Raw genomic sequence first — 19,037 nt, 5'->3', positions numbered from 1 at the left:
TGGCTTCCAGTAGCATGATAAATATTTCTCCATCCCCTCACTCTCAATCTAAAGGTGTCCTCAGGTCTAAAATGAGTCTCTTGTAGACAGCAAATAGATGGGTCTTGTTTTTTTATCCATTCTGATGCCCTATGTCTTTTGGTTGGCGCATTTAATCCATTTACATTCAGTGTTATTATAGAAAGATACGGGTTTAGAGTCATTGTGATGTCTGTATGTTTTATGCTTGTAGTGATGTCTCTGGGACTTTGTCTCACAGGGTCCCCCTTAGGATCTCTTGTAGGGCTGGTTTAGTGGTGACAAATTCCTTCAGTTTTTGTTTGTTTGGGAAGACCTTTGTCTGTCCTTCTATTCTGAATGACAGACTTGCTGGATAAAGGATTCTTGGCTGCATATTTTTTCTGTTTAGCACACTGAAGATCTCGTGCCAATTCTTTCTGGCCTGCCAAGTTTCAAAAGAGAGATCAGTCACGAGTCTTATAGGTCTCCCTTTATATGTGAGGGCACGTTTATCCCTTGCTGCTTTCAGAATTTTCTCTGTATCCTTGTATTTTGCCAGTTTCACTATGATATGTCGTGCAGAAGATCGATTCAAGTTACGTCTGAAGGGAGTTCTCTGTGCCTCTTGGATTTCAGTGCCTTTTTCCTTCCCCAGTTCAGGGAAGTTCTCAGCTATAATTTCTTCAAGTACCCCTTCAGCACCTTTCCCTCTCTTCCTCCTCTGGGATACCAATTATGTGTATATTATTTCTTTTTAGTGTATCACTTAGTTCTCTAATTTTCCCCTCATACTCCTGGATTTTTTTATCTCTCTTTCTCTCAGCGTCCTCTTTTTCAATAACTTTATCTTCTAGTTCACCTATTCTCTCCTCTGCCTCTTCAATCCGAGCTGTCATCGTTTCCATTTTGTTTTGCATTTCATTTAAAGCACTTTTCAGCTCCTCGTGACTGTTCCTTAGTCCCTTGATCTCTGTAGCAAGAGATTCTCTGCTGTCCTCCATACTGTTTTCAAGCCCAGCGATTAATTTTATGACTATTATTCTAAATTCACTTTCTGTTATATTATTTAAATCCTTTTTGATCAGTTCATTAGCTGTTGTTATTTCCTGGAGATTCTTCTGAGGGGAATTCTTCCGCTTGGTCATTTTGGATAGTCCCTGGAGTGGTGAGGACCTGCAGGGCACTTCCCCTGTGCTGTGGTGTATAATTGGAGTTTGTGGGCGGGGCCGCAGTCAGACCTGATGTCTGCCCCCAGCCCACCGCTGGGGCCACAGTCAGACTGGTGTGTGCCTTCTCTTCCCCTCTCCTAGGGGTGGGATTCACTGTGGGGTGGCGTGGCCCGTCTGGGCTACTTGCACCCTGCCAGGCTTGTGATGCTGGGGATCTGGCCTATTAGCTGGGGTGGGTAGGCAAGGTGCACGGGGGCAGGAGGGGCAGGCTTAGCTCGCTTCTCCTTAGGTGATCCACTTCAGGAGGGGCCCTGTGGCAGTGGGAGGGAGTCAGATTCGCTGCTTGGAGGTTTGGCTCCGCAGAAGCACAGAGTTGGGTGTTTGCACGGAGCACAGTGTTGGGTGTTTGCACAGAGCGAGCAAGTTCCCTGGCAGGAACTGGTTCCCTTTGGGATTTTGGCTGGGGGATGGGCGGGGGAGATGGCGCTGGCGAGCGCCTTTGTTCCCCACCAAACTGAGCTCTGTTGTCTGGGGGCTCAGCAGCTCTCTCTCCCTTTGTCCTCCAGCCTTCCTGCTTTCCGAGCAGAGCTGTTAACTTATGACCTCCCAGACGCTAAGTCGCGCTTGCTGTCGGAACACAGTCCGTCAGGCCCCTCCGCTTTTTGTCAGCCAGACTCGGGGGCTCTGCTTGGCCAGCGAGCTGCCCCTCCGCCCCGCTCCCTCCCGCCAGTCCGTGGAGTGCGCACCGCTTCGCTGTCCTTCCTACCCTCTTCCGTGGGCCTGTGGGCCTCTCGTCTGCGCTTGGCTCTGGAGACTCCGTTCTGCTAATCCTCTGGCGGTTTTCTGGGTTATTTCGGTATTTTATTTCTCTTGATGCAGTTATAAGTGGGATTGTTTTCTTTATTTCTCCGATAGTTCATTATTTATAGAAATGAGTCAGATTTTTGTGTATTGAGTTTTGTATTTTACTGTACTAAATTTGCTTATTAGCTCTGACAGTTTTTTGTTTTTTGTTTTTTTTTTTTTGGTGGTCTTCAGAGTTTTCTCTGTAGAATACCATGTCATCTACAAATAGTGACAGTTTTATTTTTTCCTCTCCAATTTGGATGCCTGTGTTTCTTTTTCTTGCCTGAATGCTCTAGCTAGGATTTCTTATACTATGTTGAATGAAGTGGCATCCTTGTCTTGTTCCTGATTTTTGAAGAAAAGCTTCCAGGTTTTCACTGTTAAGTCATTGTTAGCTGTAGGCTTGTCATACATGGCTTCTATTATCTTGAGTTACATTCTGTCTATACCTGCTTTGTTGAGAGCTTTTATCTTAACTGGATCGTGAATTTTTTCAAGTGCTTTTTCTGTATCTATTGAGATTATCATATGATTTTTATTTTTCATTTTGTTAATGTATACACCACATTGATTGATTTGTGGATGTTTATCATCCTTGCATCTCTGGGAATAAATCCCATATGTTCATGGTGTATGTATTGTCCTTTTAATGTATTTATGAATTCAGTGTGGTAATATTTTGTTACGGATTTTGGCGTGTATGTTCATTAGGGAAATTGGCCTGTATTTTTTTTTTTTTCTTGTGATGTCCACATCTGGCCTTGGTATTTATAATTCTGGCCTTATAAAATGAGTTAGGAAGTGTTCTCTCCTCTTCAATTTTTTTGGAAGAGTTAAGAGAAGGGTTGGTGTTAATTCTTTTTTGAATGTTTGACAGAATTTACCAGTGAAGCCATCAGGTTCTGGACATTTTTTTGTTGGGAGGTTTTTGATTATTGATTAAATTTTCTTACATAGTAGTAAGTACATAGTAGTTTCTTATGAACTTTTGTATTTCTGTATTGTCAGTCTAACATCTCTTTCATTTCTGATTTTGAGTCCTCTCTTTTTTTCTTGGTGACTTTAGCTAAATGTTTGTCAATTTTATTTAAATTATCAAAGAACCAGTTCTTGGTTTCATTGATGTTTTCTTTTGCTTTTTATTACTTATTTCTTTATTTCATCTCTGATCTTTGTTTTTTCCTTCCTTCTATCAACTTTATCCTTCATTTGTTCTTCTTTTGGTAGTTCCTTGAGGTGTAAAATTAGATTGTTTATTTGAGATGTATCTTGTTTCTTGATGTAGGCGTTTATTGCCTATCTCTTTTAGAACTGCTTTTGCTGCATCCCATGAGTTTTGGTATGCTCTATTTTTATTTTCATTTGTCTCCAGGTATTTTTTGATTTCTTTTGATTTCTTGGTTGAAGCGTTGGTTGCCAAGTAGTGTGCTGCTGAATCTCCACATATTTGTGAATTTTCCAATTTCCTTTTTGTAATTAATTGATTTCTAGCTTCATACCATTGTGGTTGGAAAAGATGCTTGATGTGATTTCAGTATTCTTAAATTTATTAAGACTTTTCTTGTTGGTTTAATATCCTGGAGAATTTCCATGTTGACATGAGAAGACTGTATATTCAGTTGTTTTGCCGTATATATTTGCTATGTCCATCTGGTCTAATGTGTAAATTAAGGTGATATTTCCTTACTGATTTTATGACTGGATAATCTATCCATTGATGAAAGGAGAATATCAAAGTCCCATGCTGGTTTATTGAGATTTGCTTTAAATATTTATATGGTCTTCTGTTGGGTGCATAAATATTTGTAAATGTTATATCCTCCTGTTGGATTGACTTTTTAAAAAAATGTTTATTGATTTATTTTGGTGGGGGAGGTCAGAGAGGGGGGAAAGAGAATCTGTGCTGAAGGTGTGGAGCCCAGCATGGGGCTCAGTCCCACCAACTGTGAGATCATGACCTGAGCTGAAATCAAGAGTCAGGTGCTCAACTGACTGAGCCACCCAGGTGCCCCTGCATTGGCTTTTTTAAATCATTATGTAATGCTTTTCTTTGGTTCTTATACAGTCTTTATTTTAAAGTCTGTTTTGTCTGATATAAGTGTATCTATGGCCACTCTGCTTTGGTTGTCATTTGCACAGAATATCTTTTTTAATCTCTTCACTTTCTCTTTGTGTCCTTATGTCTGAAGGTGAATCTCTTGTAGGCAGCATATAGATAGATCTTGTTCTTTTATCCATTCAGCCACTCCATATCTTTTGATTGGAGAACTTTCTGTACTTACATGTAAACTGATTATTGGTAAGTATGTGCTTACTGCCATTTTGTTAATTGTTTTCTGGCTGATTTGTAGTTCCTCTGTTCTTTTGTTTTCTTTGCGGTTTGATGGCTTTCTTTATTGTTATGCTTAGATTTCTTTCTCATTATCTTTTGTGTACCTGCTGTAGGTTTTTGTATTATGGTTAGCATGAGGTTTGCATATTTATAAGTCTGTTTTAAGTTGGTAACAGCATAAGTTTGAAAACATTCTAAAGCTCAAACTTTTTACTCTCACCCCCATGCTTTATATTTTTATGTCATAATTTATATCTTTTTGTACTGTGTATCTCTTAATTATTGTAGTATATAATGTATTTTTACTAATTTTGTCTTTTAACCTTTATACCGTGTTTATAAGTGATTAATCTTCTACCTTTACTATATATTTCTCTTTTCCTGTGAGAGTTATACTTTCATATATTTTCTTGTTACTAATTGGTTACCTTTCTTTTCAGCTTAAGAAGTCCCTTTAACGTTTTTTGTAAGGGGTTAGTAGTGCTGAATTCCTTTAGCTTTTGCTTGTCTAGAAAATTATCTCTTTTTCAGTTCTGTATAACTTTGTTGGGTACAGTATTCTTGGTTGGAAGTTATTTTCTTTCAGCACTTTGAATATATCATGCCAGTCTTTTCTGGCCTGCAAAATTTCTGCTGGAATATCTTCTGAGGGTTCCTTCTATGCAACAAGTTGTTTTTTTCTTGCTGCTTTTAAGATTCTTTTTGTTTTTAATTTAGGCATTTTAATTTAGTTACAATGTGATTTTAGTGTGGGTTTCTTTGAGTTGTCTTATTTGGAACTCTCTGGGCTTCCTGGATCTTGATGTCTTTTCCTTTGTTAGATTAGGGAAGTATTCGGATGTTATTTTTTCAAAGAAGTTTTCTGTCCCCTTCTCTTTCTCTTTCTTCTGGAACTCCTAGATTGTCAATGTTAGTTTACTGGATGTTGTCCCAGAGGCCAACAGAGAAATTTAGTAGGAATGTGGCTGTTGGCTCCCAGGATCTGAAGCTGCCAGGCTGATGAAGGTAGTGGCCTCATGGCTAATAATCATTAGAGACAACATACACAGGATACTCCTGCTCTTGCCAACACTGGAAGCTTTACTGGTGTAGGGAATTTGCAGAAGGGAATTTAATTTACTGCTCAGCTTAAGGCAGTGTTATGTTTAGTTGGGAGATCAGAATCCTTTGAATTATTTTCATTCATGCAGTTGTCTTCTAGGTACTTAAAAAAAAGCTCCTTAATTGTGGAAAATTCAGACATACATAATATAATAGAGCAGTATAATGGAAATACCACTTACCTATCACACATTTTACTATAGTTGGTCTTTGAACAATGTGAGGATTGGAGCACTAATCCCCATCCAGTCAGAAATCTTCATATAGCTTTTGATTTCCCCAAAACTTCACTATTAATAGCCTATTGTGGACTGGAACTGGAAACATAAGCAGTCAATTAACGTGTATTTTTTTTATATGTATCATATACTGTATTTTTATGGTAAAGTAAGGTAGGGAAAAGAGAATGTTATGAAGATCATAAGAAGAAGAAAAAAAACATTTATAGGACTGTAGTGTATTGATGCAGTAAGTTTACATGGTCTGTTTTCAAGATGAATTGTCAATAATATTTCGATATTGTCTTATATGATATGCACTAGATATACATATTATAAATGCTGGATAGTAAAAATGAAAAGATACTGTGAAAAAGAAATTCCTATTTATTTACAGGTATAATGATTCATGAATCCATAACAAAGAAGCAGCAATGTGATTGCTTTATGGTAGCCTAGTGTAATTGATACAATTGCTTCATGGTAGCCTCACCTATACGCTAATGAATGGATTGTTATAAGATTTTTATAGCATACTCTATTACAGTCATATTTGTAATGCAATATTGGAAACATTGTTAAAAGTTTTTAGAAAACCACTTACCTGTGATGATAGGCTGATATACATTTTCTCCAATTATGAGAGTGAGAGACAGAGGGGTACATACTGTACAGTAATGTAATTCTTTGAAAGGAAAGTTATAAAACAGCAAGGAAACTAACACATTATTAATTTTATATTAAATATCACTTTATGCCTCTATAAGGGTAGGCTATCTACTTCCATATAAGTCTTGCACACGACGTTCTAAATGTTGAATACTTATGATGATGATGTTGATGGTGATGATGACAACATAAAAATGTCTTCTACAGTTCTTGCTGTACAGTTATTAGATTTTCACACAACTGCACTCACACATATACATCAGATAACTTTATTAACTTTATGGCATGATTATTCATTAATTGGAGGTGAATTATCATAAAGGTATTCATTATTGTCCTAATGTTGTGTAGGCTGAGGAGGAGGAAGAAGAGGAGGGGTTGGTCTGTCTGCCTCAGGGGTGGTGGAGGCAGAAGAATTGGAGGAGGTAGAAGGGGAGGCAGGAGAGGCAGGCACATTCAATGTAACTTTATGGGAATACATTGTAATTTCAGACTTTTTTGCCTTTTCATTTCTCTGAAAATGTTTCTATATGTACCAACCCTTCTTCTGTTTGCTTTAGTTTCATTGCCCATATCATAAAAGGGTCCACATTATAAAAGAAGTCAAAACTGTTTTTGAATAATTGGAACCCTTCTGCGAGGTTGTGTAATGTCACTTTTTTTCTGGCATTGCTTCTACATCTTCTTCATTGTCTTGCTTGCACTGATTGGGAATCACTTATCTTCATTACATTATCATCTGTTAATTCCTCTGGTGTGGTGTCTGTTACCTCTTGAATTTCTCCAGGATCCATATCTTGAAACCCTTTACTCCTCACCCTTTTGCCTTATCCACAGCCTCTTTCTTGATTTCTTTGATTGTCTCTGTCATAAATCCCATGAAGTCATGCACAAAATCTGGACACAATTTTCTCCAACAGGAGATTTGTTTCAGGCTTGATGGTGTTTATAGCTTTTTCTATAACAGCAATGGCATCTTCAGTGGTGTAATCCTTCCAGACTTTCATGATGTCCTATCAGGATTCTCTTCCACAGTGTTAGTGATCCCTTCCACAGAGTACTGTGTGTAATGAGCCTTAAAGGTCCTTATGACTCCCTGATCTAGAGGCTGAATTAGAGACATTGTGTTTGGAGGCAAGAACACCACTTTGATGACACCTTCAATGTTAAACTCAAGGGGTTCTACATGGCCAGGGGCATTGTTCAATATCAAAAGAACTTTAGAGGGGAACAGGAAGATGGTGGTGTAGGAGGATGTTGGGCTCACCTCGTCCTGCTGATCACTTAGAATCCACCCACATCTGCCTAAATAACCAAGAAAACCACCGGAAGACTAGCAGAATGGACTGTACAGAGCCAAGCGTAGACAAGAGGCCCACGGAAGAGGGTAGGAAGGACAGAGAGGTGGTGGGAACCGGGCAGTGGAGGGGCAGCCCGCCAGGCAAGGCAGAGCCCCCGAAGTCTGGCTTGCAAAAGCAGAGGGGCCAGACTCTCTGAGTTCTGGCAACCAGCGGGACTTAACATCTGGAATGTTAAAAGTCAACAGCTCTGCTCTCTGAGAGCTGGGAGGGTGAGAGGACACCGGGAGGGAGGGTTGTTGAGCGCTGGAGGGACAGAGCTCCGTGGGGGAGAAAAGGCGCTGGCACACGCCATTTCTCTCTCCCATCCCCCAGCCAAAATTCCAATGGGAACCCATTCCCGTCGCTGAACTTGCTGGCACTGTGCAAATGCCCAAAGCTGTGCTTCTGTGGATCCATCCCTCCAGTGGGCCTGCCTCCCTCCCAGTGCTGCAGGGCTCAGGGGACCACCAAGGACAAAGCTAGCTAAGTCTGCCCCTCCCACCTCTGTGCACCTTGCGGATGCACCCTTGCTAATATGCCCTTGGCCAGATCCCATCGAAGCAGCACCACAAGCCTGGCAGTGTGGAAGCAGCCCAGACAGGAGCCACACCACTCCACAGTGAGTCCTGCCCCTGGGAGAAGGGAAGATAAGTACATACCAGTCTGACTGTGGCCCCAGCGGTGGGCTGGGGGCAGACATCAGGTCTGACTGCGACCCTGCCCACCAACACACGTTTCTCCAGACAGCACAGGGGAAGTGCCCTGCAGTTCGGAGCTACCACTGGGACTACCCAAAATGATGAAATGGAATTCTCCTCAAAGGAAACTCCAGGAAGTAGTGACAGCTAACGAATTGATCAAACTGATGTAAGCAATATAACTGAACAAGAATTTAGAATAATGGTCATAAAATTACTCGCTGGGCTTGGAAAAAGCATAGAGGACAGCAGAGAATCTATTGCTACAGAGATCAAGGGACCAAGAAATAGTCATGAGGAACTAAAAAATGTTATAAATGAGGTGCAAAATAAAATGGAGGTGACCACAGCTCAGATTGAAGAGGCAGAGGAGAGAATAGGTGAATTAGAAGATAAAATTACGGAAAAAGAGGAAGCTGAGAAAAAGATAAAGAAAATCCAGGAGTATGAGGGCAGAATTAGAGAACCAAGTGATGCAGTCAAATGGAACAATATCTGTATTATAGGAATTCTAGAAGAAGAAGAGAGAGAGAAGGGGGCTGAAGGTGTACTTGAGCAAATCGTAGCTGAGAACTTCCCTGATCTGGGGAAGGAAAAAGGCATTGAAATCCAAGAGGCACAGAGAACTCCCTTCGGACGTGATTTGAATCGATCTTCTACACAACATATCATAGTGAAACTGGCACAATACAAGGATAAAGAGAAAATTCTGAAAGCAGGTAGGGATAAACAGGCCCTAAGACAAAGGTAGACAGATAAGGGTAGTAGCAGACCTATCTACTGAAACTTGGCAGGCCAGAAAGGAATGGCAGGAAGTCTTCAATGTGAAGAACAGAAAAAAATATGCAGCCAAGAATCCTTTACCCAGCAAGTCTGTCATTCAGAATAGAAGGACAGATAAAGGTTTTCCCAAACAAACAAAAACTGAAGGAATTCATCACCACTAAACCAGCCCTACAAGAGATCCTAAGGGGGATTCTGTGAGTGAAATGTTGCAAGGAACACAAAGTACCAGAGACATCACTGCAAGCATGAAACCCACACACATCATGTTGACTCTAAACCCGTATCTTTCAATAACAACACTGAATGTAAATGGACTAAATGCTCCAACCAAAAGACATAGGGTATCAGAATGGATAATGAAACAAGACCCATCTATTTTCTGTCTACAAGAGACTCATTTTAGACCTGAGGACACCTTCAGATTGAAAGTGAGGGGATGGAGAACTATCTATCATGCTACTGGAAGTAAAAAGAAAGCTGGAGTGGCCATACTTATATCAGACAAACTAGACTTTAAATTTAAGGCTGTAACAAGAGATGAAGAAGGGCATTATATAATAATTACAGGGTCTATCCATCAGGAAGAGCTAACGATTATAAATGTCTATGCGCCGAATACGGGAGCCCCCAAATATATAAAACAGTTAATCACAAACATAAGCAACCTTAGTGATAAGAATGTGGTAATTGCAGGGGACTTTAATACCCCACTTACAGGAATGGAGAGATCATGTAGACACAGGATCAATAAAGAAACAAGGGCCCTGAATGATACATTGGATCCGATGGACTTGACAGATATATTTAGAACTCTGCATCCCAAAGCAACAGAATATACTTTCTTCTCGAGTGCGCATGGAACATTCTCCAAGATAGATCACATACTGACTGGGTCACAAAACAGCCCTTCATAAGTATACAAGAAGTGAGATCATACCATGCACACTTTCAGACCACAGTGCTATGAAAGTTGAAATCAACCACAGGAAAAAGCCTGGAAAACCTCCAAAAGCATGGAGGTTAAAGAACACCCGACTAAAGAATGAATGGGTCAACCAGGCACTTAGAGAAGAGATTTAAAAATATATGGAAACAAATCAAAATGAAAATACAACAGTCCAAACGCTTTGGGATGCAGCAAAGGCAGTCCTGAGAGGAAGATACATTGCAATCCAGGCCTATCTCAAGAAACAAGAAAAATCCCGAATACAAAATCTAACAGCACACCTAAAGGAAATAGAAGCAGAACAGCAAAGACACCCCAAACCCAGCAGAAGAAGAGAAATAATAAAGATCAGAGCAGAAATAAACAATATAGAATCTAAAAAAAAACTGTAGAGCAGATCAATGAAACCACGAGTTGTTTTTTTTGAAAAAATAAACGAAATTGATAAACCTCTAGCCAGGCTTCTCACAAAGAAAAGGGAGAGGACCCAAATAGATAAAGTCATGAATGCAAATGGAATTAGTACAACCAATCCCTCAGAAATACAAGCAATTATCAGGGAATACTATGAAAAATTATATGCCAACAAACTGGACAACCTGGAAGAAATGGACACATTCCTAAGCACCCACACACTTCCAAAACTCAAACAGGAAGAAATAGAAAACTTGAACAGACCCATAACCAGCGAAAAAATTGAATCAGTTATCAAAAACCTCCCAACAAATAAGAGCCCAGGACCAGATGGCTTCCCAGGGGAATTCTACCAAACATTTACAGCAGAGGTAATACCTATCCTTCTCAAGCTGTTCCAAAAAATAGAAGGGGAAGGAAAACTTCCAGACTCATTCTATGAAGCCAGCATTACTTTGATTCCCAAACCAGACAGAGACCCAGCAAAAAAAGAGAACTACAGGCCAATATCCCTGATGAATATGGACGCAAAAATTCTCAATCAGATACTAGCAAATTGAATTCAACAGCATATAAAAAGAATTATACACCATGATCAAGTGGGATTCATTCCTGGGCTGCAGGACTGGTTCAACACTCACAAATCAATCAACGTGATACATCACATTAATAAAAGAAAAGATAAGAACCATATGATCCTGTCAATCGATGCAGAAAAAGCATTTGACCAAGTTCAGCATCCTTTCTTAATAAAAACCCTCGAGAAAGTCGGCATAGAAGGAATATACTTAAACATCATAAAAGCCATTTATGAAAAGCCCACAGCTACTATCATCCTCAATGGGGAAAAACTGACAGCTTTCCCCCCGAGACCAGGAACACGACAGGGATGTCCACTCTCACCGCTGCTGTTTCACATAGTGTTGGAAGTGCTAGCATCAGCAATCAGACAACAAAAGGAAATCAAAGGCATCAAAATTGGCAAAGATGAAGTCAAGCTTTCACTTTTTGCAGATGACATGATATTATACATGGAAAACCCGACAGACTCCACCAAAAGTCTTCTAGAACTGATACATGAATTCAGCAAAGTCACAGGATGCAAAATTAATGTACAGAAATCAGCTGCATTCTTATACACTAATAATGAAGCAACAGAAAGCCAAAGAAACTGACCCCATTCACAATTGCGCCAAGAATCATAAAATACCTAGGAATAAACCTAACCAAAGATGTAAAAGATCTGTGTGCTGAAAACTATAGAAAGCCTTATGAAGGAAATCGAAGAAGATACAAGGAAATGGAAAAACATTCCGTGCTCATGGATTGGAAGAATAAATATTGCTAAAATGTCAATACTACCCAAAGCTATCTACACATTCAATGCAATCCCAATCAAAATTGCACCAGCATTCTTCCTGAAGCTAGAACAAGCAATCCTAAAATTTGTGTGGAACCACAAAAGACCCCGAATAGCCAAAGTAATATTGAAGAAGACGACGACCAAAGCGGGAGGCATCACAATCCCAAACTGTAGCCTCTACTACAAAGCTGCAGTCATCAGGACAGCATGGTATTGGCACAAAAACAGACACACAGACCAATGGAATAGAATAGAGACTCCAGAACTGGATCCACAAAAGTATGGCCAACTAATCTTTGACAAAGCAGGGAAGAACATCCAATCAAAAAAAGACAGTCTCTTTAACAAATGGTGCTGGGAGAACTGGACAGCAACATGCCGAAGAATGAAACCAGACCACTTTCTTATACCATTCTCAAAAATAAACTCAAAATAGATGAAGGACCTGAATGTGAGACAGGAAACCATCAAAACCCTAGAGGAGAAAGCAGGAAAATACCTCTCTGACCTCAGCCACAGCAATTTCTTACTTGACACATCTCCAAAGGCAAGGGAATTAAAAGCAAATATGAACTATTGGGACCTCATGAAGATAAAAAGCTTCTGCACTGCAAAGGAAACAATCAACAAAACTAAAAGGCAACTGACGGAATGGGAAAAGATATTTGCAGAGGATATATGGGACAAAGGGCTAGTATCCAAAATCTGTAAAGAACTCACTAAACTCCACACCCAAAAAACAAATAATCCAGTGAAGAAATGGGCAGAAAACATGAAGAGACACTTTTCTGAAGAAGACATCCAGATGGCCAACAGGCACATGAAAAGATGCTCAATGTCACTCCTCATCAGGGAAATGCAAATCAAAACTGCACTCAGATACCGCCTCATGCCAGTCAGAGTAGCTATAAGGAACAAATCAGGAGACTATAGATGCTGGCGAGGATGTGGAGAAACAGGAACCCTCTTGCACTGTTGGTGGGAATGCAAACTGGTGCAGCCGCTCTGGAAAACAGTGTGGAGGTTCCTCAAAAAATTAAAAATAGATCTACCCTATGACCCAGAAACAGCAGTGCTAGGAATTTACCCACGGGATACAGGAGTGCTGATGCGTGGGGGCACTTGTATCCCAATGTTTATAGCAGCACTTTCAATAATAGCCAAATTATGGAAAGAGCCTAAATGTCCATCAACTGATGAATGGATAAAGAATTTGTGGTTTATATACACAATGGAATACCACTTGGCAATGAGAAAGAATGAAATCTGGCCTTTTGTAGCAACATGGATGGAACTGGAGAGTGTTATGCTAAGTGAAATAAGTCATACAGAAAGACAGATACCGTATGTTTTCACTCTTTTGTGGATCCTGAGAAACTTAACAGAAGACTATGGGGGAAGGGAAGGAAAAAAAACAGAGAGGGAAGGAGGCAAACCATAAGACTCTTAAAAACTGAGAATAAACTGAGGGTTGATGGGGGGTGGGAGGGAGGGGAAAGTGGTATGGGCATTGAGGAGGGCACCTGTTGGGATGAGCACTGGGTGTTGTATGGAAAGCAGGTTGACAATAAATTTCATATATATATAAAAAAAAGAATTTTAAAAGGTAGTCCCTGTTTGATAAGGTACTTCCTGACATCAGGGACAAAGCATTGATGAACCCATCCAGAAAAAGGGTTCTTGTCCAGCCCTTCTTGTTGGACAACCAGAAGACTGGCAGCTGGTGTTTATATTTGCGTTTCAAGACTTGGGTATTAGCAGTTTTATAGTTAAGGGCAGTCCTGATCATAAGCCTGACTGTATTTGTCTATCCCTGCCTGCCTTAAATCCTGGTGCTCAGTTCTCTTCCTTAGTAATAAATGCTGTTTGTGGTATTTTCTTTTTTTCCAGAATAGAGCACTTGCATCTGCAATAAAAAACGTGTTCAGGCAGATTTTCTTCTCTTCAGTGACACTCTGAATGGCATCTGGAAACTTGTATGCTTCCTCTTGGTTAGCAGAAGCTGCTTCTCCTGTTATCTTGACGTTTTTTAAGCTAAACTTCTTTCTAAAATTCCCAAACTGTCATTTACTGGCATTAAATTCTCCAGATGTTGATCTTTACCTTCTTTTTGCTTTAAGTTGTCATATAATGACTTCGCTTTTTCTCAAATCACTTTAATGTCTCTATAGGTATGCCTTTCTATAGCAATCCTGCACCCATATAAAAGCTGTCTTTTTAGTACTAGATAAAAGGTATTTCGATAAAGTGCAATGTTTTTGTGTTTGCTAGTAGTGTAGCTGCTGTGTCAGCTTTATGAATTTCCTTTTCTTTTTTTCACATTGGTTTTTATACTTGATTCATTTATCTTGAAATGGCAGGCAGCCACAGCTGCAGACCTCAACCTATGGTCCATATCAAACAGCTCAACCTTTTCTAGTAATGTCATGACTTTTCTCTGCTTCTTGGGAGCACTTCCAGCATCATAAGTGACACTATTTATGGGTCCCATGGTGTTATTCAAGGTTTACGGTATTGCACTAAACACATTGAAAGTGTGCAAGAGAACTACTAGAGATCACTTTTTACTGCAGTATGCAATTTAGTAGAGAGATGAACTGCTCATGTGGAGATGATTAACATCTTTTTGGCATTTTAAGTGGATATTCGGAACACTTGAGCTCACTGCAGTAGCAACAGGAGGTGGTTATGAAATTATTACAGTAGACATTACAGTAAGTCTGTACTGTTGTTAATTTTATGCTGTTATGATTTAATACTGAATCTTTAGATTTGTTTACATTTCTTTCGACTGTGAATGGCACCATGTAGGGACTGTATTTTTGTGTGTAAGTGTTGATAAATTTTAACTTTATAATAGATTTGTTTATATTTTATAGTAAAAAATGATAAAATAAACTAGAGCTACATACATTTTATGCATTCATGACAAATCTAACATTAATTTTTTCATATTTGAAATTTGAATATTAATTGAGATTTTTCCTATTTGTGATTTGTCTGTAAGTTTTAAAAAAAATTGTTGCAAATCTCCATAAAATTTTCCAATATATTTATTGAAAAAAATGTGGGTATAAGTGGACCCATGTAGTTTAAAACTGTGTTCTGTAAGGGTCAACTGTAATTACTTTATTTTTCCCTGAAATATTCCAATAAATATATTACCTTTCATGAGTCATATATGCTGTGCAGTTTTCTTCCTTCCTTTCCTTTCCTTTCCTTTCCTTTCCTTTCCTTTCCTTTCCTTTCCTTTCCTTTCTTTTCCTTTCTTTTCTTTTCTTTTCTTTTCTTTTCTTTTCTTTTCTTTTCTTTTTTTCTTTTCTTTGAGAGAGTGAGAGCATGAGTGGAGGAGGGAAGAAGAAGAGGGAGAGAGAGAATCTTAAGCAGGCTTCATGCCCAGTGCAGAGCCTTGTGCAGGGCTCAAGCTCATGATGGTGATATCATGACCTGAGCCGAAATGATGAGTTAGACACTGGGGCACCTGGGTGGGTCAGTCGGTTAAGCATCCTAGGTCATGATTTCACAGTTCGTGGGTTCAAGCCCCATGTGGGGCTCTGTGCTGACAGCTCAGAGCCTAGTGCCTGCTTCGGATTCTGTGTCTCCCTCTCTCTCTGCTCCTCTCCCATTCATGCTCTCTCTCTGTCTCTCAAAAATAAATAAAAGTTAAAAAAAAATAAGAGTCAGATGGTTAACTGGCTGAGCCACCCAGGTGCCTCTATGCTGGGCAATTTTATTGAAACATGTATACTTTGAATTTGGTTATACAGCATGAATATAATGGATAGATTTTTTCTCTGTAGGAAATATGCTGCTAAGTACTGACTTTATAATTTTATGTTAAAAACTTTTATTTAGTGTTTCAGAGAGGCAGCATACCATGGTGGCTAAGAATGGTCTGTCTCATATGCTGTAATCCTTTGGGTCACCTTGCACAAATTCTCTGTACCTCAGTTTCCTCCTCAAAATACATGTACAATACTACCTCTTGATGGTGACTGAGAGGTACTTAATAGGTGTAAGGTGCTTAAAACCATTTTGGCACATACTAAGTATTCAAGTGTTATATATTATTGTTACCATTCACTTTATCATCTTTATAACAAACTATGAGCAAGATATTGAGAGGCTGGGTATTTTCTTCTTGTTTTCTAGATGTGAATGAATTGAAGGAATGTCTTTCTGTGTTGGTTAAAGAGCAGCAAGCTCTGGCCATCCAGTCAGCCACTACCACCCTTTCAGCCCTGAGACTCAAGCAGAGGCTGGTCATCTTGGAACGATATTTCATTGCCTTGAATAGAACTGTTTTCCAAGAGAATGTCAAAGTTAAGTGGAAAAGCAGCAGTATTTCTTTGCCTCCTGTGGACAAAAAAAGGTAATAATATAATGAAGAAGGAATCCTGGTACCAGCTAAATATAAAATGTAGGCTGTTTGGTTGAGGAAGTTTAAGTACAAGTTTCAATATAGTCCCTTCCATTCTTGCTTTCCCTTTTTGTATGTTTCATATAATCTGGAGAATGGCTTTGCTAATTTGCTGAGAGTAACAGACTATGCTTCTTAATCTGTGCCATTATTTAATTTATTTATTAAAAAAATTTTTTTAATGTTTATTTGTTTTGAGAGAGAGAGAGACAGAGCATGAGCGGGGGAGGAGCAGAGAGAGAGGGAGACGCAGAATTTGAAGCAGGCTCCAGGCTCTGGGCTGTCAGCACAGAGGCCAATGAGTGGCTTGAACTTGTGAACTGTGAGATCATGACCTGAACCAAAGTTGGGCATTTAACCGGCTGAGCCACCCAGGAGCCCCTGTGCCATTATTTTAAAATGCTTTTCTGTCAGTAACTGTGGAAGCCAGTGAAGGTGTAGATAAGCATATCTAGATTTTTGAAAATGGGGCCTGAACATTATATTGTTTTTGTTTTGTTTTATTTTGCTTTTGGATAGGGAATACTCAGATCATAATATTTAGTGCCTAGCTAGTTTAGATGCTTCAGTTTTTTCTTCCTAATGTGATTTTCTTATTCTTTAACTCTTCAAAAATTTTTTTTAATGTTTATTTATTTTTGAGAGAGGGAGAGAGAGAGAGAGAGAGAGTGAGCACAAGCAGGGAGGGGCAGAGAGAGGGGGAGACCCAGAATCCGAAGCAGGCTCCAGGCTCTGAGCTGTCACCACAGAACCCGACGCAGGGCTCCAACTTGTGAAACATGAGATCATGACCTGAGCCAAAGTCGGTTGCTTAACTGACTGAACCACCCAGGTGCCCCATCTTATTCTTTTATTATAAGAGATGTTTCAGATATATGATTTTTAATATACTGGTGTACATCAGCAGATTGTTCTCAGATGTAACTAGAATGCTTAAGGCTTGTGTAGAGTTTTCTTTTCCCAAAATGTAGCTTTCTACCACACTTTTGTTCTCAGAAGCATCGACTAAAAGATTTCCAGATTTAACTCATATTTTATGTAGTAAAAAGAATTGGTTTTATTTGATTGTAATACTGATTTTTATTCCCTAGAGAGCACATGGAATGTACAGGGGCAGAAAGAAACAGGGGGGAAACCTTATTTTGCTACCGGGAGACAAGAATTGCTAAATGTATCATGTTTCATGTATTTTTCCTTTTAAATCTAGTTGAAACCACATTACATGTCCTATATTTGATAGTAGTTTTAAGATAAATTAAACCAAGTGACAGAGGAGGATTCCTGCCCATGTGATGATAACCAGCAGCACAGTTCTTTCTTTCTTGGCTGGAGAGTGAGTGGTCTTTGTAGTGATCATTGATCAGGGAGGGGTTCTGCATATGGGGATGATAGATTCTAAGCCTTTTAAGTGTTCCTGTGTGTTTGTTGAATGAAAATGAATTCTCTAAGATGCAGAAGTGTCTTAGACCCCAACTGATTTTTCTTTGTGCTTTTTCCTTTGTGGTGACATAAGAGTTGGTGGGTTAATTGAAATCTGTCTTTCACTGAAGCAAGCAAATTCCTAAAATTAAAAAAAATACATATTTTGAGATAATTATGGGTTCACATGGAGTTGTAAGAAATAGTACAGATTCCTTATACCCTTCATCTACTTCCCCCCAGTGGTAGCTACTTGCAAAACTGCGGTATACTATCACAATGAGGATATTGACTTTGATACAGTTTACTTCTCTTACTCATATTTCCTCAGTTTTACATGTTTTCAACTCAGTTCTTTACATGTTCTCAGTGCATGCATGTGTCCATTGTGTTTCCATACAATTTTATCACAGGTTTGGATTTCTCTCACTATTGCCACAGTTAGAGTACAGGACAAGGAGCCTTTTTATAGCCACATTCACTTCCTTTTCCCTCCCCTTTGCCTTATCCTCTTTCAGCCACTAATGTGTTCTTCATGTCTATTATGTAACCTTGGCTTTTTTCAATCAGGGTTACCTCGTTGAGATTCTTTCAAGTAATTGTATGTATCATCATTGCATAGTAAAATTCTGTGACATGGATGTGCCTCATTTGGTTTAACCATCCAGTGAAGGACATAAGTTATTTACAGTTTTTGAGTTTTATGAATTAAAGCTGCTGTGAATATTTGTGGACAGGTTTTTGTGTGAACCTCAGTTTCATTTTTTTGGAATAAATGCCCTGGAGTTCAATTGTTGGGTCTTATGTTTAGGTTTGTAGGTCATTGCTGCGCTCTTTCCAAAATAGCTGTGTAATTGTATAGTCTCATCAACTATGTATGAATGATTTAGTTTCTCCATAGCCTTGTCAGCGTTTGAATTTGTTGCTGCTTTGTTTTAGCCAGTCTGTTAGATGTGTCATGGTATCTTCTAAATTTTTGTAGATTTCCTCATTTCTCAATTTACTGAATAGTGGTGGATTTTACCTTTTTTTGTGGAATTAGCAATGGGTTGGATTTTTGACTGGTGTGGATGGGAGTGGGTCTAAGCTATTTGCTTTTTTTTTTTCCTTGAGTATCTGTAAAATAGAGAGTGACTTATTGAAGATTTAGCAGTTTTTAAACTGTGCAGATTGAGGACTGTTGGGCACTTTCTCAGGGGCCATTATGATTACCTGAGGGGAGCCCCAGTTTCATGCTTTTCCTGGAGCAATTTTCTCCCAGAGGGAGAATAGACTTAGCATGTGTACTTCCCGTTTTAAAGACCACGTGTATTATT

At 39.2% G+C, this 19,037-nt stretch overlaps 1 protein-coding gene across 1 annotated transcript in view; it reads left to right on the top strand.

Annotated features, from left to right (window-relative positions):
* HERC2 (HECT and RLD domain containing E3 ubiquitin protein ligase 2) overlaps positions 1–19,037 on the top strand; it is a 278,735-nt gene that overhangs the window by 50,007 nt on the left and 209,691 nt on the right. The window contains 1 exon segment of the mRNA XM_043554905.1: positions 16,035–16,254. Coding sequence (XP_043410840.1) covers positions 16,035–16,254 — 220 coding nt within the window.

Source organism: Prionailurus bengalensis, chromosome B3 (assembly GCF_016509475.1).
Source record: "Prionailurus bengalensis isolate Pbe53 chromosome B3, Fcat_Pben_1.1_paternal_pri, whole genome shotgun sequence".
Classification (NCBI taxonomy): Eukaryota; Metazoa; Chordata; class Mammalia; order Carnivora; family Felidae; genus Prionailurus; species Prionailurus bengalensis.
This window is presented reverse-complemented; position numbering and strand designations above follow the sequence as displayed.